The 27,586-nt window shown below is 44.2% G+C and overlaps 2 protein-coding genes across 2 annotated transcripts in view; both read right to left on the minus strand.

The window, feature by feature from the left end:
* Positions 1–13,752, minus strand: part of FBXW4 (F-box and WD repeat domain containing 4) — a 62,202-nt gene extending 48,450 nt beyond the window's left edge. Inside the window, exons 1-2 of the mRNA XM_075717666.1 lie at positions 13,487–13,752; positions 2,599–2,694 (exon numbers count right to left, since the gene is read on the minus strand). Coding sequence (XP_075573781.1) covers positions 2,599–2,694; positions 13,487–13,752 — 362 coding nt within the window. The remainder of the gene's footprint in view (positions 1–2,598; positions 2,695–13,486) is intronic.
* Positions 1–27,586, minus strand: part of OGA (O-GlcNAcase) — a 457,590-nt gene that overhangs the window by 363,264 nt on the left and 66,740 nt on the right. The gene's annotated exons all lie outside the window — the stretch shown is intronic.

A 27,586-nucleotide genomic window follows, 5' to 3' on the forward strand; every position in this document is an offset into this window, starting at 1 on the left:
AGCACAGCTAAGAAGTGAAGCTTCTCCAGCAACATACGAAGCAAATCACATTGCTGGCGTTTTTCTAACCAAGAGCTGAGGAAAAGGAAGCATGGAATCCCTGAAAGAAAAGACAGCCAAGAGTCTAGTGAGTTTAGATAGGAAATACTTAAGGCTCCCTGTCCCCTCTTCATGAGCCCTGTACTTTTTAAGAAACCAGACTATCAGGCATTTGTGAGCTATGCCAAGCATTTCTAACAGAGCCTTCAGTTTGAGGCTCTTGGTGCAGTCAGTCAGTCTTGATCCTGCACATTATTTGCTGATGCCCAGCAGAGACCACAAAGCTGCCACTGTTTCACATGTGTCTGAGCAGGGGAGCAGATCACACCAAATAACACAAGTCTTCCTACAGACAAAGCCCTCCACCTCCTGCATTCTCTGTATGCTAATACATAAAGCAGCAGGGTAAGCCTGAGGCTATCCAAGAACTTTGTGCTCATCATGTAGAGAAGGTATTTTTCTACATTCACACCTCTTCCACTGCTGAGCCAAAAGTAATTGCAGAGCAACCTGTCTTGATTTCTGTTGCCCCTGTCTCAGAAGAGCCCATATACCCTATCTGCCCCTTGCTATCTATGAGACAGTGGCAGCTTCCTACAGACAGGTTCCAGGCCAAAAGCAGTGGACTGCTAAAGGAGCTGTTCCAAAGTAGTCTGAAGATTGAAGTGGAAAATATGCTTCGCTTCTTGGTCTCCCAGGAAGAGAAGGAGACACTCAAGCAATGCCTGAATCAAGCCTGTCATCACAAGAATTTTATTTATTCTTGAAACAAAACCAAAATACAGAAAACAGAACAGGCTACAATGCACATTTTGGCAGTGTGCTCTTTGCTCAAGATCTTGCTTTTGTGTAGCCACCAGAGAATCAGCAAATAGGCCTTCTGGACATGGCAAGGCTAGATACAAAGAGACACGGGGCTTGAGTCCTATGGGGCATGGATGCGCGAAATTGCCTCCGCTCTGCAGTCATTACCAAGTGTACCAGTACCCATGCAAACACTGAGCAAAACCAGAGCCTTTCCACAGACCAGCCATTCAGGTTTCAAACTATTCAGGAACAAACTGTTTTGAAAGCAGGGGGGCTGAAAAACTTGTCTCTCTCTTTTTTGCAGATCATTCATTCTCAGAGGGCATGATTTTCTGTGTCAGCAGAGCCATTACAAACAGCCACACTTTGTAACATCACAACGAAGGACTAGAAACAAGCAAGAAGACAAGACTGCTTATTAGATAGAAGGTTCCTGCTTGCCTGCATTCATCTCCAATAACAGGCTTTTAGTCACACAGACAAAGCAGTTGAGTATAGGTTATAATGTTCATTTGGAACTTGACCATATGCATGGAAAAAATAAGAGGCATCTTTGGAGCAGCAGCTTTTGGTTTTAGGCGCACTTTGATTTCCCCTTCCTTCCTCCACTCCTACGCAGTCCTCTAAAAGCAAGTGAATATCCAGCTTACCTAGACTACAGCCAGTTTCTGTGGCTCTCCTCCTGCTGCACTTTAGCTTTTTACCTTTTTCTATGGCTTTTTCATAAGGAGAAGTAACAAATTTGAAGCAGGATAAATGAAAATTAGAGGATGCAGTTTGGATGGTGGCCTCATTAAATCAGTCCTTGCCTTTTCACTTGGGAAGCTGGTTTAGTAATGATCTCTAACATCCACAGAGCCTGCCTTCACAGATGGCCGCAAGCACTTCAAAGGCAGGTATATGACCTGCACCAAAATCCACTCTGCTCATTACAGCTGTTCCCAGGACTTCAGACAAGCAGTGGCACATTATCCATCGCTTCAATCTACACAGCACAAAAAGGCATGAAAGCCCAGTAGCAGGTCCCCGTTCTTCAGCATCTAACAAGCCATAGTCTTTCTCATTTCTCCCTCTGTCTGATGTGAAGGCTGAAAATTTAGATGTGCAGTTCAGACAATAGACCTATCTTACGCTTTGCTTTGAAAGCTGAGTACACTTTTGCAAGCAAGAATTTAACAACAGTCTCCTCTCATTAATGTCAAATACGCAGGTTTTTTTTAGTGAAGGAGGGAAGCGTAAGGTAGCAGAATGAAGAAGCATATGGTAGAAGAATGGCAATTAGCATTTTAGATTTGTACATCCAAATCAGGAGCCAAGGTAAAGCACAGGAGACAAACCAAACATTTTGAGGGGACATGTAAGTCCATGTCCGGGATCAAGGTATGCTCATTGTGAGAGCAGGACAGAAAGTTGCTCATAGTACACAGCAATAGACAGGAACATAACAGTTTGAAGTCTGTCGTACAGATTGCTAAATCCAACTAGGACTGCACAGATCAGAACAATGCCAAATTCAAGCTCTTACTAAGAGAGGATCTCTCGACTGTCGGAGTGAACCTCTAGGGCAGGACAGTAACTCCAGCTACCCCACATCCAGCTAGCCAGCAACATCCAAAATAGGCCAGCAACATCACTTGTAAGACCCCGTGGATCACAAGGAGCAGGAAATATCTCATTTCAGGGCACAGACGTAAACGCAAGGCCGCGCAGCAGCTGACGCAGAACAAAGTACAAGAGAAAGGAGCTACTTGCTTGCATTTCCATTTCAGGATCGTCTCCCTCCGGCAGCGTCCGTGCCTCCAGTTCTGAGATACTTTCACCCTTTCCTTCACTGAAATGCCAGCCGCTCTGCAGACAAAGGAAGAGAGATGAGATTAGCAAACAGGACTGATGCTATACGGACAACAAATACACTCAAGCTGGTCACAGGTATGCTCTCACTCTGGTTCCACAAACTGATGAACTGGCAAACATTGATGGTGCCTGAGTAACACTAGAGCAAGCACACTCATGAGAGTTGACAAGAAAGGAACACTGAGCAGAGCGGGTGCTGATCAGCAAAGCAAGCCATCCCTGACGATCACTAGTGTACAAGCCTTAAACCTGGTCAAGACCTGATCTAGTATATTGAATGCAGCACAAGTTCAGACAAAATGTAATCAAAACAAGACGACACGGAAAGAAACTACCAGAACAACCAGAGAAACAGGACATCACTTTTCTAATAGAGACTAAAGAAAGCCAGTTAGGATAAGGACAATGCCATACAAGAACAGATGGAAGAAACGCTAGTCAGGAGAACACTGAAACTAGAAGCCAGAAGAGTGTGTCTAGCCAGAAGACTAGTAAAGAAACTGCTCCAGATCCTCACCTGCCTGACAATCACATAACCAGATACAATAATTAGAAATCAAGATATGTTCAAACTAAAAATAAAATTAATTCATCTGTATAACCCCCCAATGCACACATCCCCCAAGACAGACTATCTTTTGCAGCAGCTCACCAAAGGAGAAAGAATTCCACCACATCACTGGAAAATTCTCTACTTAGACCAAGTTACTAAAAGAGAGACTGTAGTTCATAAGCAGTTGCTGGGATACAAATCAAAGTTATTGGGACGAGCTGAGACAAGCCAAGATCAACACAGCTCAAGAGGTGACAAAAGGTAAGGTACCACAGAGACCTGGAACCAAGGTCTCTTTAGAGTCTACATGAACATACCCAGTTGAAGCAGCTGTTCAACATCTGTTTTGCTTTCATGATCCAGGGTTGATTAAAGGGGGCGTGGGGAGGCAGCTTTAGCTCCCATCTTTCTCATATCATAAACTTAATTATTCAATATCCTTGGTGGAGCTGCTTAGGTAGAAAAGATCGGAAAAATACAACCAAGAAGAAACTCTTTAAGTTATCCTTTGTAACTAGGGGTTGTGAACCACTTAGTAGACTACAAGAGTTTATCCCCCTTTCATGCACTTCTCAACAGCCAACGTTCCCAGATGCATAGAATGAAGGGAATATCCTTGAGAGATGGGGACTGGTGCACAATCAGAACCAGTTCCCTCCTCCCATCCCTACTGTGCCCCCAACCCACTTCCCAAAAGTGGGATTTTTGGGTACTCTGTCATTTTTAAAAGAAAGATTAGCTCCCTGTAAATAAACATCTCCTGTGGATGTTAATGGGTGTAGGAATCTCTAACCTGGCCCTGGGGCCTGGCCAGATTCTCATTTTCCCAGCCTTCCTTCCATAGCCTCAGGCTCCTTTTTTTCTGCTCACCCTTCCCTCCCCTTTTCTATGCTTTCCGGCACTTAGTCACCATTATAATTTGACTGCATTCCTGGGCATGTGACCCATTTTAAACAAAAACAGAAGCCACACACAGAAAAGCTTTTCGTTCCCTAGAAAGCTTTGCAACTATAAGTTTATGATCAGTAGAGCCACACCAAATAAAACTGAATTTAGGAAGCAACGAGCTCTTTTTCTCCTAACCCTTTTTAAAAAACAAAACAAAACAAAACAAAAAAACCCCACAACACTATAGAGCTAGCCTAGGCTGCTAGAAGAGGAATTCCTTTTTTAAAGAGAGCACTTGCAGGAGCTCGTGGGGCCAGATAGCGTCTGAGATGAGGAATGCACAGCATTGAAGTCAGGTCAGGTCCAGCAGCCTCCTCACTGCTTATTACTCTCCCAGACAAGAGTTCAGGCTCTCTGCCTACAGCCAATTGCATTCATTACTCCAAAACACCTCCTCCCCACACTCAACCCTCGGTTAAGTTCTCCCCACGTACAGATTTTAAGTCACCAGCTTGCACAGTGATGGAAAATGCACTCATGCCACAACCCCCTCCCAATGCGTACTGGCCCAACCAGACATCCTGAGCTCAATGCACAAACTCAACTAAGACTAGATGTAATTTCCAAGGCTCCAAAAAAGGTGAATCGAAGGTCAAAAAAAAAAAGCAGCCTTCTTGTACTGCTGGTCACTCTTCTAGTTGGGGGGCAGGCCTTCATCCTCCTGCTGCTGAAAGAGGAACTTCAGAAGAGTCACACATTGGCTTGGCCCACAGTACCAGTTCTTTATTGCAGTTACTCCTGTAACAGACACCTTGTTCTTTCACGCAAATCAACAGTTCCTGTCTGGAAGGGGCGAGGGTTGGGTGGAGAAAAGTATATGGGGGAGATCTGGTGGGGTTTTGGAGGATTTGGTTTGTTTTGTCCTTTTTTTGGTTTGTTTTACTGTTAATAGATATATTATTCATTCAGCCTGCCTCCTCCATATAGGAATTCTGGATCCAGCTAATTTAAACATCTTAGAAGCATCCACCTTTTATTTCCCAGCCATTTTATTTATTCAAAAGAGAGGCAAGAAAGGGGATAGAACATATGGAGGCCATGAGAAAGGGGATGTAGAAATTGGACTGATACATCCCTCCCCCTTGCCAATACCAGGGCAGCAGAGACTGAACTGCAATGATTTGCAAATGTTGGTCAGAGACATTTGATCCCCTATACTAGAAGAGACGTTAAATTAAGCCCAGTGATGGAATCAAGTGCTGAGATAGAATTTGATAATTTTATTTGCTTCCTCCACAGTACCCCCCCAGAGCAACTCCCAGAATACATCAAAAAAGGTGACGAGCATCAGTGCAATGCACGAGAGCAGTTCTCTAATCTTAGAAAGTTAAAAAGTGCTTCACCATATAAACTTAATAATTTGATAAAAAAAGATCCTTTTCTCCCCTACAAAGACCATTTTGCTTCAATCATGATCAACACACTTTTTATACATACAAATCTTTAAGAATTGTTCCGTGATGACCTGAGATAATCAACAGACACCACACACCTACACTGAGTGGCTGACTTAACCAAGTACCTCCCACTTCAGCAACTGGATTGAACACCCAAAGATTCAGTAGAATAACCCACCTTATGAAGACAAATGCTATGTCAAATGCTGTGGAGGGACCGCTATCCACCAGCCAGTTAATACCTTGACCTTTCTTAGTATGCAATCGAGCAAAATTCTAAGCCACATGCTTAAAATTCAGTACATGCTTAAGTGCTCTGTGAAATCAAGATTTTGGCATTCGTGTTCTCAGAAAAGCCACCCAACAGTGAACTTCAAGACTCACTGAGGAAGGACTGCTATTTTTACCAGGACCTACACAGCCCTGCATCAGAAAGCGACTAAAGTACAGCTCAACATCCTAGAAGGATGACAGGAAACACAGGATGAAGGAACCAGTGAACACTGAATGGGAAAACTCAATGAAATTCAAGAAAAATGTTCTTAGAACCCATCAGAGTCCATCATTTTACCACCTCTACTAGGTCATCACAATTATCAACAGCTGATAAAGTCACTTGATCCAGAACATGCAAGGCTATCTTTGTTATTAGCTAATTAATCCAAAAAGCACTCTGTCAGGATCCCAAACCATGTGGTGCAATAAATGACCTGAGCTAATGCACATTTCCAATTGCACGCACTCCTGATGGAAGCTCCCTTTGCAAAGACTTCTTACACTAAGAAAGCGAAGCAGAACATGTCTTACAGCCTGAGAGAGGCTTTCAGGATAAAAGTCATCCCAAGCAACCCATTATAAAGGACTTTTCATTTCCCCCTTCCTACCTCACCCCACCCTACAAAAAAAGTTAAAGTATTTTGCTCAAATTATGGATTTCCTCTCTTTCTTGGCAGAGTTACCAGAAGAAATCTAATATTCCTTCTGGAGCCCACTTCCCAGCTGCTGAAGTGAGAGACTGGGACTATCCCCCCGCAGCACCACTGACCCAGGTGACCTCAGCCACCATGGCAGTTGCTGGCCTGGGCCCCAAAAGAAAGCAGCGAAAGAAAGAATCACTCAGCCAGAGACAAAGCACATCTCCTCCTAAAGCTTCACCTCCAGCAGTTTTTGCCTTCAATGATCTCCTCCCCAGCCAAACTCCTTTGTCACCAGGAATGGTATTTCTGCAATAGCAAGAGCTTCTGTGCTTTACTGCATCCCAGGGAGATTCCTACTGGCCGTCTACAATTTCAGCATGTGCCGAAACAACAGTGCCTGCAACAACATATACCATGTTACAGAAGATAACACCAACATGTCATACTGTATATATTTTCCCAGCTGCATGGGGCATCCTAACCCACCAAAGTCCTTCACATTTTGCTACATATTAAGTGCTGAAGAGCTCATCTGGAAATGCAAGTCTGTAGAGACCTGCTGAGATTGAATCTCTTCTGTGGACAAAATCTGCTATCTGCATAAAAGCTGTCACCAGCCTGCCTCAGGCCTGACTGGAAGGGTCATACAGAGGAACAAATAGGTCACAGCGACTAAGCCCCGCTTTCAACCTTGGCCCTGTGGCAGGGATGGCTAACACAGGGACCAACTGCACTTATTTGTGTAATTGAGACACACCTGTTGAGTGGCAGGGTCTCAGTGCAGTTGCAAGTCATGGGCCACCAACAGACAGCCAAGAGGGAAAAGCTATTTATGTCAGGAGCTCCTGTTGCTGTCCTCAACAAGTCAGACTACTTTCAAAACGTCTCTTCCAGGACAAAAATTCCACCTGAATTCCTTTAGCACATGACCCTTTTTTAGCTTACTGCCAGGTTCGGTCTGTCTTCTACACTCCCCCTCTTCCTATTTGACATGGGTTCGAATAACTCTGAGATGGAAGAGAGCTCTGCAGACTGTTCTCTCACTGTTCCTTGCCTCCTTTGGTGTTTCTGCGCTATCTCAGTTAGACCTTACCAGGCTGTGCAGATTTAATGCTCCACCTCACAGCTCTCATGAACGATTCACCTGCATGAAAAAGCCAGAGACCCTAATAAGAACCAGAGCTGCAGGCAAATTTCTGTACACGCACAAAGACACACAGCTTCTCACAGGCTTCCCAAAAAAACATCATCACTGAGACTGAGCTAGACCACTCTGCTATTAGATGCCCTCTCCCTTACAAGTGATTGCAATGGGATCACGGCTAGAAACTCCAGGCAGGGTCTGGCCTCTCTCAGGGACTTACCTAGGCTTTTTGGAGATGAAATCTGGGCTGCTTCAAAAAATGCATAGCCCTGGAAAGATCTGAGAAAACCTGCAGCTGCTCAGTAGTTGTCATGTATATTCTGATTTGAAAGAGTAGACTGTCAAGGTGGTATTTGGATAGAGTGAAATAACCCATAGCTAGTTCATTTACGCATGTTACAGGGATAATAGCAACATAACATAACAGCACGCATTTTTTTAAGCACTGAACTAGGTAAAATTTTTTTTCCACTTTGAACTCATCAAGGGAAAGGCAGGCAGGCCTGAAAGTACTCTTACAAACAATTTTACATTCCCAGAACAAGAAGCAGTTTCAATATTGTGGAGCTGTCCTGGCAGATCTGTCCTGCCCCAAACTATCAGTTTAAGATGGAATAAGAACGAATCTAACAGGAGTTTCTAAAAACCACTGACTTTTCCAGCACAAAGCAATAGCTGTGTGCCCTCTTTCAGGCTTTTGCCGTTATTGCAATATCCTCCCCAGAGCATTCCCCTCTGCATCATCATTGCCTACTTCATTTCTGACTTAAAGTAATGAAACTTTGGTAAAATAAGTTTTAAAAGATGAAGGAAACTGAAGCAGCTTTACAGGCATTCACACTCCCTCCCCCTCCAGTACCGAAAGCAGAGGTCTCCTATGATTGCTGCAGTTTGCATTTGGATTTGACTTGCATAGATTGGCCATTTCCTGCTCCTGCAGGTGTATATATTTTTCCAAGATCTGGAGAAAACACAGCTTTTATTAACTCACAGAAATGCTTACACAAGCTCTTAAATACTCAAAGATGATAAATTCATCCATTAATTAATCTGTTTCTCTGAACTGGAGAATATACCATGATCCTAGTGGGCAAGGCAGAACAGGAGACATGGAGAGAGAAAACATGCAGTGGAATTTTTCTGTATTTTGACAACAGCTATTAATATATTACAAGGAGCACATTGTCAAGCTATTTAGGTTGCAACTTTTAACTTGCCCTCTAAAATTCCTTTGTAACAAAGAGGAAATAAGTTTAGCCCAGCTGCAACTTTATTCCCTTCTTCCATGCTTTAAATAAAGAACCACCTTGCAACGAGCTCTTTGCCTCTCCAATTTCTCCAGTCCAAGGTGGTCCAGCAGGCAGGCACTGGATGAAGGCTTAAAGCACCCTCTGCTATTCCTGGCTCTGACACTGACCTGCTGCACAGAGGGCAGCTTGGTTGACATCTCTCTGCCTCCACTTCCCCTCCCAGCCCTTGTTTACCCTGGCTATTTAGGCAGCAAGCTCGTCAGGGCAGAGACTGCTCTTGCTGGGCCTGTACAACAGCTGGCAAAACAGACTCAGGCTACCAGACACAACTGTAATATCACTATACTCACCAAAAACCCCAAAGGCTTTGTGCTACTGCTCAGCTACAGTTTAGCTGCAGAAAGTGTTCTTAAGCCTTAACTTTCCTGTGATATGCTGCCATGCATTTTTGGAACAAAAAACCTCCATTCACCTTACGTCATGAAGACAGGGCTCGACTCTTGCTTCAGCAGCTCCTATGACTGAGTGAAGCAAAAATCTTCAGCATAGGGACTATCTTTTTACCATCCCCATGACAAGGTCTTGTTGCAGTACAGGTCTATACATAAAATTAACAGGACTATACAGAACAAGTGCAGCCTGACAGAGACACTTGTAGGAGAGGTGCCAAGAACCACATCCGTCTAAAACCACACTATACTTCCATAATACTGACACAATATTCTATTAAGCATTTGCTTACTGCTGTTTCAAAGAAGAAACAGCACATTTTTAACATTAAGAATATGCTTTAAGAACCCTCCCAAGTCAGGCCCTGCTGTCCCTAATATACACTAATTCATCCTGATGCAAACCTAGTGATTTCCGCCCACCGAAGAATGAAGCGTATAGAAACACTTCTCAAAGCAAACTTCTTTCTTCTTCTGCAAGTGCACGACTGATACTTAATTTAAGTATCTTAAATACTTAATTTCACTTACATCCGCAGCTCCTGATTAGCTCAATCTACCAGAAAGGACAAATACAAGATTGTCAATGTTGTGAATATGCCTTTCAGTTAACAGCTAGTGTCTGGGATTAAGTCCACATCTTCCTTTGACAACATTAGCAAATCAATTTAACATTTTTTAAGCCTAAGTATGTGTCCTGAGATAACCACAGCTGGCAATTTTTAAAGGTAGACAGTCAGGATGAGAAGTGATAATTTTAAAAATTAAAAATCAAATTGTTTCATGTATACTACAATTTCTCTTTTCCAAGCTGCTAACAGCTAGGGTTTTGCAAACAGTTTCTTACAAATTTTCTGTCTTCCCTATTTCAGCATAAAGAAGTTTTATAAGCCAGCTGACTCCGTAAACAGTTGCTTCACATACAAGCTAAAGCCTGTTCCCTCTGATCTTCTTGTTACAATTATGTGAAGATATACCTAACAGAAACAACATTTTAAAGAAATGGTGTCATTTTCAAGTTAATCACCCTTTTAAAAAATGAGAAAGTGGGGAGGGATAAGTTTAACAGCTATCTTGCACTCTAGGCTCAAATTTATCTCTATTTACAAAGCATGAACAGATGGCTTATCAAAAGCCATTTAGCAGCAGAAATGATCAAACTATGCTGAGATGGTTTTTTTTGTTTTAAACAGTAAATACTCCCTAGACTAGTTTTTAACTTATGCCAGCCTCCCAGGGACAATCAGTTTAAGATCTAATGTTAGAACCATGCACGTTATTTCATTAATTACCATAAACGGTTCCAGCCTTTGCTTTCTCAATTGCGGACAGTATTGCACAAAAACCTCTTAAAAGCAAAAACCAGTGTCCACCTCATGCAATGTTATCCGGAACATGCAACAGAAGCTTCAACTCTTGAGCGAGCCAAAGCCAAGCTTGACAAACTCAAGATTTACTCTACATCACTAAGAAAGCACAGTTATCAAGAAGGTCCAGCTATCCATCATCTTCATCACCATCCTATTTACCCAGTGATCTTTTAGTGTAAATACCTACTCAGATCAAATTTAACTTTCAATGGCAACCTACCAGTTTCCTACTTAAAATTACTATCACAAAGAACTACTGTGTGCCCAGAAGCTTACCTCAACCCCCTCCCCAACTTGTATCAGTTAGTCAAATAAAATATAACCTCTCTCTGTAAATCCTACTCCCTCAATTGCAACAGCAGCAATCTTGGAGCTTGCTCTTGATCTTGGAGATGTGCATGACGAGCAAGTGGTATGGAAGAGACATGGCTATTTAAAACGCTCTAGCTGCCACAGAGACTATTCAACTCTCCTTTAGCTCAGTACAAATTTTACAGCTGTACCAGAACTGAACACATGCACTCACGCTGGTTCTTCTGGAGATATACAGGTACCCAGACTCGCTGGTACTGCGATATGCCCTTGTGTTTTATCTGTTGCCAGAACTGTCTACCCTACTGAAGCAAAACTCCTGCAACTGCCCCCAGATACTGGATCTCCACACAGGGAAAACAAGTGCTTGGCTTTCAGGTATTCTCCATAAGATCTGGCATGCTATTTCAAAGCACTGAAGATTGTCTGAGCCTTCCATGAAGTAATTAAAGGATTCATCCTCCAGATATATCTCAAAGTTCCTGCATAACCAGCTTGTAACGTCACTTGGTGTGTTACCCATGATTGAACTCCCTAGGACCAGGGCAGTGCTAACCAATGCTAAAAGCAGCACTCAGTACTAGAGTTGTTTAAAGAAAACTTGAAAATAGGACTCAGCACAAAAGCACATCCTAGAATTACTAAAAAAAACCCTGGTTCATAGCAAACCTAACAGCACTGAAATCCCTGGGAGCTTATGATACTCAAGCAGCCTTCTCTTCACTTAAACCCTCTGACCTAGCAAACCTCTACTGTAGCTGTTTATAGACCTGCATTCCTCTGCAGGGGGAAGTGGTGGTCCTTACATATGCTGCACCTGCTCTGCTGTACACCTGATCCCTCCTGCAACTGAAGGAGCATAGTATCACCTTATTCTTAATGAAAAATACAGAACTTCATTTCCTCAGGAGACAAAATCATATATCACAGTAGACAGAGTCCAACCTGCAGCCATTCTGCATCGCTTATTCCTGCTGGCTTCCAAGGGAACTGTGCTTAACTTTCAAGCTCTGAAGACCAAATGGGTTGAAGTGCTGGCCTGAAAACCCAACACAAGGATTTTCAGCACCACTGAAGTTCTGCTCCTGACAGCAGGAGCTGTAATTGTTTCTCTGAAGTCTATGCTATTGATGAGATAGCAATATGAGACAGCAAAATAGGCCTCAAAACCTGACATCCCTTCTCTTGATTCATGTCAACACGTGATTATGGAAACCATACTGAGTCACTGGATGACAAACGAGATCCTTGGCTGGCAGCTAAAGGGAAACTATAGGAAAGGATTCATAGATCCTAAGAACATAAACTTCCTCTTGGGATCCTTAAAGTACCTAGGAAAGCCTGCATTGTGTGGCTGCCTCCAAGTGGCATTTCGTACGCTAGCAAATTTGAGACAGGAAAGGCAGTCTTTGGGTCCTTACCATCCGCTGCCAAGGCCCAAGCCCCAAAGCACTTCCATCTAGAAAGATGTCAGTGTCACATACGGCAAAGCCAAGAGGGCTCACACCTATTCTTAACCTACGATGTGCTGTTGAACTGGGGGGGGAGGGAAGAAAAAAACCCCAACAAACAAACAACCCCCCTATCCACAAAACTTTAAAACCCAAAAGCCATGAAGAGTCCAAGAGTCACTTTCTCTGTGACAGCCATCACCAGCTATACCAGCAAGCTACTCCGAGAGCAGGAGAATCTAAGAAACATGTATTCCTGGGGCCCGCTGACACAACAGCTGTTGTGCTTAATAATGTACATAAGGCCACTCTCCAGCCTTTTGCCATGGCACCAGCCCAGGCCTTGCTCCCCTGCAGCTTCTTCTCTGAGGTGTCTTCAAGACCACGGCAGGGGCCACTGCTCAGAGGCAGGGAGGGAACGTGGGTGCACAGGAGTCACCCCAGCTGCACAGGGCAGCTCTGCGTTTCCTCGTGCTCCCGCCTCCCCCAGCTCGAAGCCCCCAACCCTAAGTGTTTTGTTAGGAACAGTTTGGGGGACCGAGCTGATCTGGAGAGGGCCTCCGGCCCCAGGGCCGCTCCCGCCGGGCCTGGCGCTGGAGGGGCCCGGGAAGGCCCGCCACACTCGCGGGAACAAGAAGCACCTCCCCACAAACCCCCAACCCTCCTGGGCAGAGCCGGGGTCAGGCCCCACCACCCCGGGGCCGCCACACACGGTCCCTCCCCTCCCAGGGGGGGCCCCGCTGCGGGCCCGGCGCTACGGCCCTTCCTCTGCCCTCGCCACCCCTCTTGGCGCAGACCAAAGACGGCGCAGCCGCGCTTCGAGAATAGCCCCCCCCTTCCCTCCGCCCCCTCACGGCAGCGGGGAGCCCCCCTTAGCGACTACGCCAGGAGCGCAGAACGCCCCTTAGCAACCAGCTAGGCCGCAGCATCCCCGGCCTTTCCCAGCCGCCGCGGCCGCCTCCCCCCCGCCCTTCCGCCGGGAAGGCCGCGCTTACAGGTCGATGCCGAGCTGTGTGAAGCCGGAGTTGAGGCAGCCACGGGCTATGCGCCTCCAGAGGAGATCGCGGCTACTGAGGAAGCGCAGGCGGCGGCAGACCTGGGCCAGGCGGCCCAAGGCCTGCGCGTCCAGGTAGGAGCAGATGAGGAGCAGCAGCTCCTCGGGTAAGGCCCAGAGCGGGGAGGGGGGGGAGGAGGAAGGGGGGGAGGCGGCCCGAGATCCCCCCTCCGCCTGGGGGGATCGGGGGCTGCCCTTCCTCCCCATGGAGCAGCAGCTCCTGCCCCTCCTCCCCGGGAGCCGGAGCTGCTGCTGCCCGGGGGAGGCCAAGCCATGGACGGGGGCAGCCGCTCCCCAGTCACATGGGGCAGGAGCCTCTGCCTGTCACTCCCCCCCTCCGGGGGAGGAGGCGGCTACCGGGGCGGGAGGGGGGCACGGGGCCGCCGAGCCCACCCTCGTTAGCGAATTAATTCATTAACGGGAGTCGCTGGGACTCCCCCCTGCAACTGCCCCCCCCCCCCCCCCGCCCCCCGGCCTGACGCACGGACGGGTATTCTTCCAAGCTGGGATTAGTAACATCACCTGATCCACACATTCATTAATAACGTGAATAATTAATGGTGGGGACCGTGATCCCAGGTAACCAGAGCATCTGCTCCACCACCTGGAGCCACCCCAGCTAGACACTGCACCCCTGCGAAGGAAGGTGAACAGAAAGGCGATTAATGCTCATTAATTATCCTTGAGCAGGGTCAGGAGCACCTGTCACCCACGAAGTGACAGCAGGGGTCATCTGCTGCTGCACAGCAGTTTTCAACACTCCCAGATTCTTGGGCCACATGAAAGAAAGGGTCTTCGCCACGTAAGAGCAGGCCTTGCTGCAGTGGATTTAAGGCTGGCTTTTCACAGGGACCCTTCGATGCAGTCTGTTCCCCCTTCCAGGGCTCCAGAGAGCAGGGGCTGAAAAGTGCTCGCACTTCACACGTGTGTGTACGTATATACAAGCACACCGCCATGAAAGAACGGTTCATAATAACTGAGTCATTGTTGCCATCCACAGGAGCCTGGAGTACTGACAACGCAGAAGGATTCTGGTCCAAAATGGCAAAGTAGCCCTCCACAGACAGTGGAGCAGGAAAATATGAGTCTAGTGTTGTGTTATTCTTTCTTATAGTACTTTCCACTCTACAGAAGCCCGAAATGCTTGGGGAAACTTTTCCCTCAAAATTAAAAAATAGATAAATTATAAGAAGTTCATCATCTGCCTAGAATGCTTTGAACAGGTATCACTTACCCACCACAGTCTACATCTCCTTTTGCACAGTGGAGTAGGAAAATAAATTTCAGCATATAATGAGGTTACCATAGCATACAGGCCTTTAGACAGTACTTGCGTCCTGTTCCAGAAGGTCATCTTGTCTGTGTAATCTCAAGCACTCAAATATTCATACAACTAAATCACCAACTCTGGAAGCTTTGTATTTGAGAGGTTCAAAACTGCTGGCTGAGGAGCTGTCTGGTCCATTTACACCAAGTTTCAATACACCGTGGAAGTCAGGGAAGTTCCAGAAGGCAAATATTTTATCAGCATTTATAATGAGTGAATCAGATGGCCCAAGTAATTAAAAATTTCTCAGCCTAAGTTTGAGCTCAGGTGAAATAAGAGCACATCTGGTGCAGGACTTAAGTAGCCAATTGAAAGGGAGGTAATGTAAAAAATTTTGCTTACCTTGAGGTTATGGAAATTTGGTATGAATGCAGTTTTATCTCAATATCTTTTTGATGACATTAAACTTAGCTCTTTTGTAATAGACTTTAGTAATGTCTGAAACAAATTTATTAAAAACTGAACGGCTTCTCCGTCTTAAATTGTTATTGTCAAGACAGATTTATTATCAAGTTGGTCTTTCTCTAGTGGGATCCCACAGAGACAGCTTATGGACCCTACATTATTTGGTATTTTTACTAGCAACCTGAAAAAAATTCTGAAATCATTATTAGCAAAGCTTTGTAGAAGGCACAAAGCATCGGGCAAGAGGCAAAGGATGCTTATGGCTGCATAACACTATGTTAAGTTTAGGCATAATCAAACGATATGTATTTCAATCAAGCCAAATGTAAAGTCTCACATCTAGGAACAAAGAACGTAGGACACACTGAAAGGATGTAACTCTATCCTGCAAAGCTGCAATTCCGTAAAGACTTCATTAAGATGAATAATCAGCTGAACGTGAGCTCCTTCTGCAGTGCTGTGACCAAAGGGCTAGTGTTGTCCTGGGAAACAAACAAGAGCCGGGAGGTTGTTTTACCTCTGGTTTTGACTCTGTTGTTACTGCTTTGGAAATAATTTGTCGAGCCAACATTTCAAGAAGGATGTTGAAAAACTAGAGGGGTTTCAAAGAAGAGTAGTAAGAATGATTACAGGACTGTCAAACATGTTTTATAGTGAGACCCAAAGTGCTCAGTCTATTTAGCTTTCTAAAGAGAAGGTTAAGGTGCGAGGTGATCATGCCTTATGAGCACTGAAACGGGAAGAAAAATCTGGTAATACCAGGATCTTCTATTTAGCAGACAAAGAGATAAGATCTCTTGACAGAAGGTGATGGGAAACAAATTAATAAATAAAGCATGCTTTTGTAGTGAAGAAAATTAACTGTTGAAACAGCTTATCAAGATTTATGATTCACCATTACTGGATTTTTTGCAAAACAGTATCAGGTAGGGTTTTTTTCCCTTAGAGAGAGAGCCTGGCTAGACAACAACTACTGAAACTTAAACCAGGAATTGACCTGGCTAGTCCTACCTCAGGATATCAGACTAAGACAGTCAAAGGGGTCCCTTCTGGTCTTAGACTCTGTTACTCTACAGAGGCTACATCTGCATAGTGCGTGTCTCCCTGCACTACGTGACACCCATATTCCATTGTACAGTAGTGGCCGTGCCACTTTACCAAGGAAACTACTTGGTGCAGTCCAGAAGGAGCCTGGATGCAAAGTAACACGTGCAGTGCGACCCTCTGGGATACCAGGGCCAAGGTATGGACAAGTGCATCCGTAGAAGGGGGACCTTAGTGTTCTGCAGTTTGTGACCCAAGGTATAAAAAACTACGAAATATTTGGCTAAGATGAAGTATGTGTTTGCATGCAGTAATCATGGAGAGGGTCAAATATGCTGCAGACGGGGGACACAGTAATGTGAAGAAAAAATTACAATATCTTGCTCTTAAATGTGGCATTGTTTTCTAGTAAGGACAGTTGCCTTACAACATAGTAATTATTTGCCCAAAACATAGATATGATCCCTTACTTTCTTTGGTTTTTTAAGAGAAGTGGACCTGCAGCTGCATACACTTGTTCTCAGTCATGGTTTCAGCTACTGTGACTGCTGTGGAGCTGTCAAAGCTGTGCATCACAGGCTAAGAACCCAATGGCACTAATCTTCCCAGCAATGCTGGAGTAAGTGCATATATAGGTGTCTGCAGGAGCAAGAACCAAGGAAGATTCTGAATGGTTACTAAAACTGTACATGTAGCATGATTATTTCCATGGCATTGTTCATACTCTAATAAAGGACTCGGTGCAGGTGCTCAGTACAGTATAATCATAAAGTCAATAATGCATCCTTCACAAATCTTACAGTCAAAGATCCCCATTCTTTCATGGCCCATGACCACTCTGAACCTCTAGAAAATGGGGTAGACTTCTGTGTTGACGTAGCCAACCGTTCCAGCATCATTGCTTGCAGGGTTTGTAAGCTAAGAATTGGGGGGCTTATACCTGTAAAGCTTGTGCTTTAACAGTGTAAGTCAATGAAATCCAGCTTGGAAGAGACACCATTTCAATACCTGCCTGTCAATTTTTTTTTTCTTCCTGTCTTCAAGGGGTTTTATTCTTTGCAGTGCCCTCAAATACACCTTTCCAGCTAAAGACACAATCATGTGGACAGCTTTTTTGTTTTGTTTTTCCTTCCAACCAATGCTTTTGTGTATTTCTGAAACTTAAGACACCTCCTCTGCTACTACAGTACTTATCTGTAACACCATCGCTTTGAGGGATTAAAGCAGGTTACTTGTTACACACTTAGATCAAGAGTTATCTGAGTAGAAAGTCTATCCCGTTAGGGGTGGCGGAATCTGTTTTTGATCTTGAGTTGTTTTGATTTTCTCTGAGAGCAAGTAACATGTTATTTTAACTTCTGAATAAGGTGTGCTACCTGACTGTGTCTCTTCTGTTTGGCAGAAAGGATTAGAAACCTCCACGGAACTTGCACTCTATTAAAGCAGAGTGCTCACCATTGAGAACCAAGGAGCTGAATTGTTTTCAGATTATATGTGTGTGTGTGTCTTTCCCACATCAAAGACTTTGATCGAAGCTGTTCACGCTATTGTCAGGAATGCAGGGATTGGCACAAAGGTGATTAGCAAAATTGCTTTTCTGCAGGAGAAGCACAAAAATTATCAAAGGATTAAAGAGGATAAAATTAAAAGGTTATGCTGAATTTGGGGGTAAATTTTCTCCTTTTTATCCCAAATTATACATATTGATTTGGTTTTACCTATAAAAGGTCTGCCAGAAGAAATCAGGATTAGAAGCTATTTGGTATGGGTTCTGTTAAAGGGCAAGGAAAAAACTTCCTTAAAAATAATCCCAACAGACCTCGTTCTGTGTGCTTCCAAACCACATCTACAAGGAGCTTTTAATGAGTACTAAGGGCACCCAGCCAGCAGCCATCCCTACAAGGTTCTCAGCAGCCACAGGATCGGTCCTTTAGACATAATTATGCTGAAAATTATGAAAACAAACAATTCCATAAATCAGTTTGTCATCAGTGATGCTGTTTGTTTACTTTTCTCACTACACTCTGCTGACAAAGATACTAAACTGAGGGGACTGCTTTCATTATCCACTTGCTAGGCACATGCAATGCTTTTGTATTTTGATCAGCAGCTGAGCTGCTTGAATGGTTTGGGAAAAAAGGCAATAAAAATGGATTCTCAAATATTTTAGTGTATCAAAATGAACAGCCAAGCCTTCCAGAAGCTCTCTTGCTTGGCAAAACTGCAGTGCAATAAAAAAAAAGTATCACCTCCTATAGCCAGCAAAATTGTCTCATCTTCCTGGTTCAGACTCTGTTTATTGTTCATTTTATTTTGAACAATCCTCTATTATTTGCTAAGTACCAGCCATATACCTATTTCTTGTCTTTGCATTTTGAGTTTTGTTTGTTTGTTTTACTAATCTGTTATTTTCTGAAATCACCCGGAATATTTTATTTGTTTTTAACCTCATTTATCAAAGTATTATCTAAAGCATCTGTTCAGAAAATGTTCATTTTAACTGTTTTCCCAACAATGGCCTTCTTCCTCCCCCCCAGGCCACATCAAGTTGTCACTCACCAGACAGCTGTGGAATTTGGAATCATTCCTTTTAAATGCTTTACAATTCCAAATGGTAGATTTCTAATGGCACAATATGATTGCCACAAAGATCTTTAAATTTCCCAATCCTCCGGGCTTCAAAGGCTGGACCGTCCTTGATCTCCTGAAGGAATGCTTTTGAATCTTGTTCCTTTATAGGGGCTACCTATGAAGATATTTTAGGGGCTTTTTCCTTTCATACTTAGAGCCTGAGGAACTAAACATTCAAATACCCACTGGCTTCTTTGAGAGTAAGATCAAGACTTACAAAGTCGTTTCTAGAGATTTTCAGCTCAGTTTTCATTCATTCCACAGGTTGTTCCAAAACTTTTTGGAGTGTTTATAAAGCAATGTAAGAGTATCCTTGGTGTGGCAGTGACTATGATACTGTTTTATCCTGCATCGCTACTTCATGCAGTTCCTAGCCTGCCATGAGCAAGTCTGACAGCATCCCGATTCATCGTGTGCCCATGGGTACAGAGGGGTCCCTTGCTCTTGGAGGATGCTCCACTGTCCTATCACTTACAAGGTTACAATTTGCTCAAGGAAAGTGAGCAAACCTAATCCTACAAGCAGTTTTGGGTCTGCCTTGACCAAGCAACCAAGACAGAGCCTAATTACCTGCAAAAATTACAAATTTGAAGAATTACTAGAGTTCTAGGCTTCCTTCTCTCTTCCTCTACAGCCAGAGGCAACATTTCACTAGTAGCCCTTTCTCGCACAGTAGGATTTCTCAACCAGGAGGCTGCCATTTTTTATTTCTCACTGGTTAATTCTGTTTTACCTCATCACTGAAACACCGAATTCATCAATCTGAAGTTAAGAGATTTATAGTGCAGCAACAGGGTTCCAGCTGGTGCTAGAAACAGCCTTTATTTCTATTCAGTTCAGCTTATGCCAAGCATAAGGCAAATTTTACCTTCTATCCTCTTATTAATGAAACACACACGTATATAGAAAAAAATATAGAGCAAGGTGTCCCCCTGTCCCTACACTGTAGGTCCTAGTCCTGCGATGGAGCACCACATGAGTGCAAGGTCCCACTGAGCAGATTCATCTGTAGGTTTGGGGCCTTCGGCTGTAAACCCCTTGGGGAAAGCACTGTGCTTTCTACGCTGCTACAGTACCTCACATGACATGACCTCTGCTGTGACTGGGAGCTCTCAGGTATTATTATAAGGAGCAACTAATACTCTGGCACTGCAGTAAGTGTATGTTTAGATATCCCATATTGCTAATGCACGTGATTTTTAAATAGTGCTCAGCCTAACCTCAGCTTTTGTGACGACAACAACAAACTGCAGGAACAACTAATTACTAACCCAGTTCATGGGTCAGGGAACAGGCCTTAGATCCTCATTTACACAGGTTTCTTATGATCATGTAAGCCCTACCTCTCCAAGACTATTTTTGTTTGTTTGTTTAGATCAGTTAAAAAAAAAAATCCCACGTCCCAAAATAGAGAATGTTTTCCTTTGGAACTGGAAGCAAACACACTTGATGGCTTTAACATCTGTTGGACAATGCGTGGATGGGTGGTGGGCACCTCACACAGTTTTGTGACAAACACATGTGCGTACAGCGTGTCAGATTATAAATCCAAGAATAAAGAGTCATTAAAACCTCCCTTCTCTAACCCACCTGCCATGAAAATAGGCCTTTCACTCTATCTATTTAAACTGAAAATGAGTATTGGGAAGGAAAATGCCAATTCCAGGGATTCAAGTAAAAATCTCCCCCTCCAGTAAAGGAGGTCTGTCAATTGAACATAAATTGATCCATTGTCTGTCTCCCATCAGGACCGACAAGCCACCCCATGCACATATGTGTCTACTGCTAGAAACCAAGACCTCACAGTCCAAGACCATCACAGTAACATTTACATCTGTCGTTGGCTTGATCTGAAACTCTGCATAATTCTCAAACACCTTTTCTGGTTTTGCAGCTTGTCAGTGCCTGGTGCAAGTTTTGGGTGCAGATTCCAGTGAGGTTAGCTTGCTACCCAGCAGAGCACAAGTCCTCTCAGCTCCACCATGACTGCAAATCTTTCTGCTCTTGGAAGGGAGGAAAGGAGAAAGAGCCACTTGCACTCTGGATCAACTCTTACCAGAATTCACTTGAGTGCAACGAGTGATAAATTTGGTCCTTTTTCTCTTCCTCCAAGGCTTGCAGTGGACTTTTCATTACTAGTGTGTCTGAATTATTAGTGGCATTATATAGAAATGCATCTCAAAGGACAAGACAGCCAGGCTGTGCAAGATGCCCATGACCCTGCAGAGGAGAAAGGGCTTCCGACTCACAGACATCAGCTGTGATTCTTGAAACTGAATTTACTAGTATGTGATGACTGGCAAATCACAATGTTTCTCATAGATTATTCTCCTTACCTGTAACTGTGCTGTTTCGTCTGTTTAGACATTGTGAGCCTTGTAACACACTCCGAGCCTTGTAACCGAATTAGTAATGCCAGGAAGAGAATAGCTTTTTAAAAGGGGTAAAGCCCATAGCACTTTTTCCTGTTGCTTATCTCTCTTTCCGTGCACACAAACATACAAATATGCTTTTTTTTTCAGCATGAACCTCTGTACAAGGAATCAGTGAAGTCATCTACTTGCTTATTTTCTGTCTCCCGCTCTGAAGTGCAAGGTCCATTTGCTGTGTGGGTGCCCTAGCAGGTGTTTGGATGTGCAGGTGTGTGCACAGGCAAAGTCCTGAGCGCAAGCACAGACAAAGATTCGAATACCAGGGCCTTTCAGCCTGAACCTGACACTGCCACTTTAAAACCAGAGACACGGACATCAAAGTTTTCCACTCCCCAGAAGGAATGGACTATTTTGCACCCTTCCAAATGATGTCTCTCATCTCTGCCTTTCCTACAGCCTTCTCTCTCTCTCACACACACACTTTTTCTAATACCATCCCTCCCTCTCCACTTCAAACCATGGGAAAAAGCTAGGAAAAGAAGCTTGCCGACTAAGGGACTGTTTCACTGCATTGTGTTTTCCAGCTAGACCTGAACAGACTGAAATCAATTCAGCTCTCGCTCGCTCGCTCTTTTCCTCCCTCTCCCATGTCTTTTTTTGTTTCTCTAGATCGTGCTCTCTGCCTTAAGAAAGCCCAGTTTAGTTATATCCATCCCCATAGCAATAAAGTGACCAGTGGTTTTTTATTGCTTGTAAAAACACAGTGTCTTTTTCATGGGAGTCAGGTTCTTCTTTGGTTTGAAATGCCCAGTGAGCAGTGGCAACAACCTGCAGAATCTTTGATCAATTCTCACATATCCATTTGAAGTATCTTTAGCAGACCCATCAAAAGAAAGGGGCTTGGTAATCAATATTTTAATATAGTGTGCCAGCCTCTCATTGTGTTATTGGCAAGAGGCCGGATTTAACAGAAGCGCACCGAAATACCTGTATCTGATCTGAATTGCTACGTGCTCTAAAAAATATACATTATTAAAGCTGAAGTCCAGCTGTTGCTATATTAATATCCTCTGTTTTTTATTTGCTCCTACCTTTTGGAAGGTTTCAGTTTTCATTCTGAAATTTTCCAGGCTTGCTCCCAATACTGAGGTTATAACTGCAGGGTAAGAACCAGAGGAGAATGCAAGAAGGTTCACTGGAAATTTGAACAGGCGAGATTCAGCACAGCAGAGCCAGCAGCCCGAAGAAGGCAGAAGTGTCACTTAGATTTTGATTGTACCACCTGTTGACAAAGGGACAGAATTAAGATGTGCATGCAACCTGACTTTTATGCCTTCCAATCTTTGGTACAGTTAATTATGCAGTTAATGTTCCTTTAACATATTTTTTTTCTTTCCCTGAGTTGTCCAGGGTCCCAGGACCATATGTGAGGTTGCTGTAAACAACAGTTCCACTGCATTTAACAGAATTATGCTGCTTTACATCAAAACAGGGTATCACCCAAAGACAACACAAAAATTATCCAGCTGGCCTATCCAGAATTTCCATAATAAAAAACACCCCAGCAACCGAGACTAACCACAAACCAGAACTGTCCAGTGAAAGCCAAAGACCACCACTGCAAAACAGTTTAAGCAAGAAAAATAAAGGTGTTGCAAAGTTGCAGGTTATCACCACTACCCAGCAGGCCTGAGCTCCAGGGGGGATTTTATAACTTGCCCTAAAAAAACATCAACACTCTCAGAGTCAAACTGGACTTGCAAAGTCCAGCCAGAAGATAATGGCATGCCAAGAGCTTCTTCTCATGTAGCCCCAGTTGACCACGGAATGGCGAAGTCTTGATATGCTTTAACAATAGCTAAATCAAAACCAGCACTGCAGAAACCCACTCACCACTAACAAGGTGTTCAGTTCAGGTCACATCATCCATCGCCCGGTCCCGGGAGGGTACATCCCATTTAAGAACTGAATTGTCACCTCCTGTGCTACCTGCAGTTTCCAGCTGGAGGCTGGGGCAGTCCTAAATACAAGCCATTTCACTAAAACCTGCCTTCCAGATTGACAATCTCAAAGTCAGTTGTCTGTCTGTCTGTCACTGCCTGCTGAGTATCTGTGAAAGTCAAGCAGAGCTGTTAGGTGCTCAGCACCACTGGAAATGTCATTTTATTTAAGTGCCTAAATACTGTTTTCAGCATCTAGCTTGTGACTCTTAACACTGCACGTGCTGCGACTCACCTGCCTTTTGCACTACCTTGCTGTGATATGCGCTTTAATGCTACAATTGCAAATCATTTCACAATCAGCACAACACAGCGTGGGCTGTTTTTCCTCTACTACCTCAAATACAATGGTAGTATCTGGTAATTGCCTTGCAACTTAAACTGCCAGAGATTTGTAACCAGTATCTTCCATGTATCTTTATTTTGCCACACTCAGAATGTGGCCTAATTATTTTCAGCCAGCTGCACAGCTTTTCGGAGCTATGTTTCAGGAGAAGAGGTGATTAATTATCACCCTAATTTTGTGCAATACAGACTTTTAGGTAAAGGAATTGAAAAGCTCAGCTGTTCAGGTCAGCAACAATTTCATTTGGTTTATACATGTCAGTATTGTGTGTGTGTTTATAAATATTCTCTGTATTTAATAAACAGTGCATAGTGGAAATAACAGTTTACCAAGTGTTTTTCCTATAAATTAATATATGCCAAGTAACATGCAGTATAACAGATTCTATACAAAATTGCAGAAAAGGGTAAATAAAATATTGTACCATGAGGAAATCCTAGATGATAGTAGATATTTGTCTTAGAGCATAAATGAAAGTGCTTGGTTATCTCTACTGCAAGGTACCTCCTGATTAATCATAGAAACGTAATGGTCTCCTAGAAGCTTTATCATTGCTTTTTTCTTTCTTTTTTTTTTTTTTTTGAGGAAAAACAACATTGTAATAAAAAGAGAAAAAAGTAAAAAAAAAAAGTAAACATGGGGCAAACCTTCAGTGTATTGTCATTGCTCTGGGTGTGTTTTCAGGAATAGTTTCCCAAGAGCTCAGTCTCTTACACGCTATGATTTCTTCTGACTGTTCTGACTCCTTATTTTATATAATACAAGATTAAAATCTGAATATAAGCTTTTTCAAACACTTGTAGCTGCTGAAGCTGCCTGGCAGACTCTAGTTGCCCACTTCCAGGATTGCTGAACTTTTCTAGCTTGCAAATAATTGTCATGATTGTGTGTAAATGCCATCTCTTGGGACTCCTGCAATAGATACTGTAGGAATGCAGTTCCCCTGGAAGTAGCCAAGAGGGATCCACTTCCCTGCACATCTTAAAACATTCTTTAGGGAAAAACTCTTTCTCTCCACCCAGACTCTCAATTATGTCCCTGCAAATCCTGGGAAGAGGGGTGAAAACAGGGTACACACTCCAAGAAACAAAAAAATATGAAAGTTAACAAGGGAATGGGGGAGAATAAAGACATTTTCCCGCTCTTATGAACAGATGGACAAGAATAGCCTTCTGAGCAATCTGAACTTTGTGCAGGAGCATAAAGGCAGCAGACAAACATTGGATGAGAAAGGCAGAAGAGAGAACTACAGTGAGAAAGCAGTGAGATGGTGTTGAGACACTTTCGGGGGGGGGGCGGGGGGCAGATGATTCGTTGGGCCAAGTGACCTTTTCCCATCCAGCAATTTCTTCTGTCCCAGTGCAGAATGACAATGGGAACCCAATGGCAGCGCAATCTGACATCCACGTCCATACCGAAAGAGATTCAACTCGACCGTGCTGCACTGCTGTGGCCATGGGATGCTGTGAAACAAGCCAGACCCAAGTTTCCAACTTGCCCTCTTTTCTGTTGTTGTTGTTATTGCTGTTTGTTTCCATTCACCCCCTTTTATTCTCCATTTTTTTTCTGTCTTGACTCTGATGGGGGCTCTTTTTGTGCGAAACAAGCCCTTCTGATCTCTTTGAAAGGCCAGCTCTTGTCATTCTTCCAGATCATCATTGTATGACATGTTTTTATATCAGACTGACAAAGGAGCTATTTGATCAGGGGGTATGGTGTGTGATTGTAAGAAATTCAGCTAGCCGGTGGCAACCATTGTTCCCCAAAGCGGCTCTCTGACCCCATTCTATTCAAGGAAAAACTCCCTTGGAGTGGCCTCTATTCATTGAGTAACACCAGTCCCCAGTCTCACTCCAGGAGTATGCTCAATTCAGAGGTGTGTCACCGATATTGCCCATCAACCAGCCTTTAACTCTTTCATCGGCATTAGGTTTCCAACACAACAGCTGTTATCATAGGATGAGCAGGGGAGGGGGGGTTGCAATGCATTCCATCTTGCTGGAGCTCTCCTTATCTTGGAGAAATTTAACCTTCCTTTCAAAAGTTGCCTTGGAAAATATCCGTCTGCTGCTTTCTGTAAAGTGCAGCCTGAGTCATTAGCCTTCCCATCCCTGTGTCATGAAACATCCCAGTTTGTTACTCAGCTTCTAAAATAAGTATCTCTGTGCTCACTCAGGGTAACAAGGGGCTTTGCATTGATTTAAATGGTCTTTGGATTTGGCCTAAAATGATCTGTGACCCTCCTGCATCCCAATCCCACAACCTTCCTTCTCCCAAATAATCTTGTACCCATGTGTGCCTCCATGGCATCAGTGCGACTACTAAGAAAGAACACACAGCCGAGACACATCTGTCTCCCTAGGAGACATTTCATCTCGCATTATCAGCAGAGAAAACTTACGGCATTCCCACGAGCTCCAGGAAGGCTATTTACTAAAACTGCCCTTGCTGCCTTGAACAGAGCCCTCTGTGCACTAACACAGAGCCTCCAAAACCCAGTGCAGAAGCTCCCATTAGGTTTAAGAAGCTGTGGATCAGGCCCACGGTCCTGTGCATGCAGCGGTTATAGAGCATTGCCATGCAGCCAGAATGCGATCAGACTCAGGTGCAAGAGAGCAAACAGCTCTGGCTTGGCACCACAGTGATCAATGGTTTTGAACGCTATTGGGAGAACTGTCCAGATGACAGGATTAAAACTGGCCAGCCCAGTACAAATGCAGGTACACAGGTCACTGACTGTGCCTTGGAGGAAGTCTCTGAAGCAAATTAAACTCAGTTCATCCATTTTAGCATGGCTCTGCTGCATCTTTCAATGCAAAATTTTTTCCCCATGCAATGAACACGTCCACTGGCTCTTGCAGGCCATCCATCTCTTGACATGGTTGCAGTGTCCCGGGAGTAGAGTTACCTGCAGGGCCTCCTGGTGAACCATTAGCTTGCTTCCCTGGCTGGAAACACAGCCCTGCTTTCAGCATTACTGCTAGACCCGCTCCACCTTCTGCAGCCTTCCTCCACCGGTAAGCATCCTGCCCGGGCTTTGGTACCACCTTGATAGCCGCTATCTCCGGGATCGAGATTTGTTAATAAACTCGGGCTCCCTCTGCTGGGACTGAGCACAAAATACTGGGGGGGGTCTGTCTGCAGGACAGGGTTACTTCACTGCTGGGCTTTTGGCTTTTTTTCCCATGACATTTCAGTAGATGTCATGATGAACCTTGCATTTTTCTCCACTGGGTGATAATGGTGGAATAAACAGCAATGCTTTGCACTGCAGCATCCTTCACTGCATGCTCCAAAACCTCTGGGAAACTTGCATTAAACTTCCAGTGACCTGTAAAGTGATTTGGCACCATCTCCGTTTTACGCAGGGGGCAGGAGATGCTCAGGTGGTTGACCGGTTCATGTCACAAGCTGAAACGTGTGGCCCTCTCCTCTGTCCCTCGAGACACACATATTCCCACACCACAATGCTGGATTTAACCCATCTGAGAACAGTCCTTTAAAATGCTTCTGCCACAGACCTGCTTTCTGGCACAGGAAACTTTTTGCATCAACCTCAGATGACCACAAAAGTTGCAGCAGATTGGGGAAACCCTCTCCTCCCCTCACCCAGGAGCATGATCTGCAGTAAGACCCAGTTGTGTGCACAGAAAGCTGCTTCTTGGGGGGCTATGTCTGTGCAGGTGTCTCTGCACCACAAGTAGAAGGCACTTCCCTGCTGCACCCGCACCATGCTAAGCTGTCACCCCATAATTTAAAGCATGCGGGAAAGATTCAGGTGCAGACCTGCTAGCCAGCCATTCCTGGTGTGCAGAGGTATAACATCCCAGAGGAAAATCAGTTAGCATTGCAAAGAACTGCATTAACTGGGGCTGCTAGGATAAATCAAAAAAAGGGGAATGTGCATTAAATCTCA

This window comes from Pelecanus crispus, chromosome 10 (assembly GCF_030463565.1).
Source record: "Pelecanus crispus isolate bPelCri1 chromosome 10, bPelCri1.pri, whole genome shotgun sequence".
Taxonomy (NCBI): domain Eukaryota; kingdom Metazoa; phylum Chordata; class Aves; order Pelecaniformes; family Pelecanidae; genus Pelecanus; species Pelecanus crispus.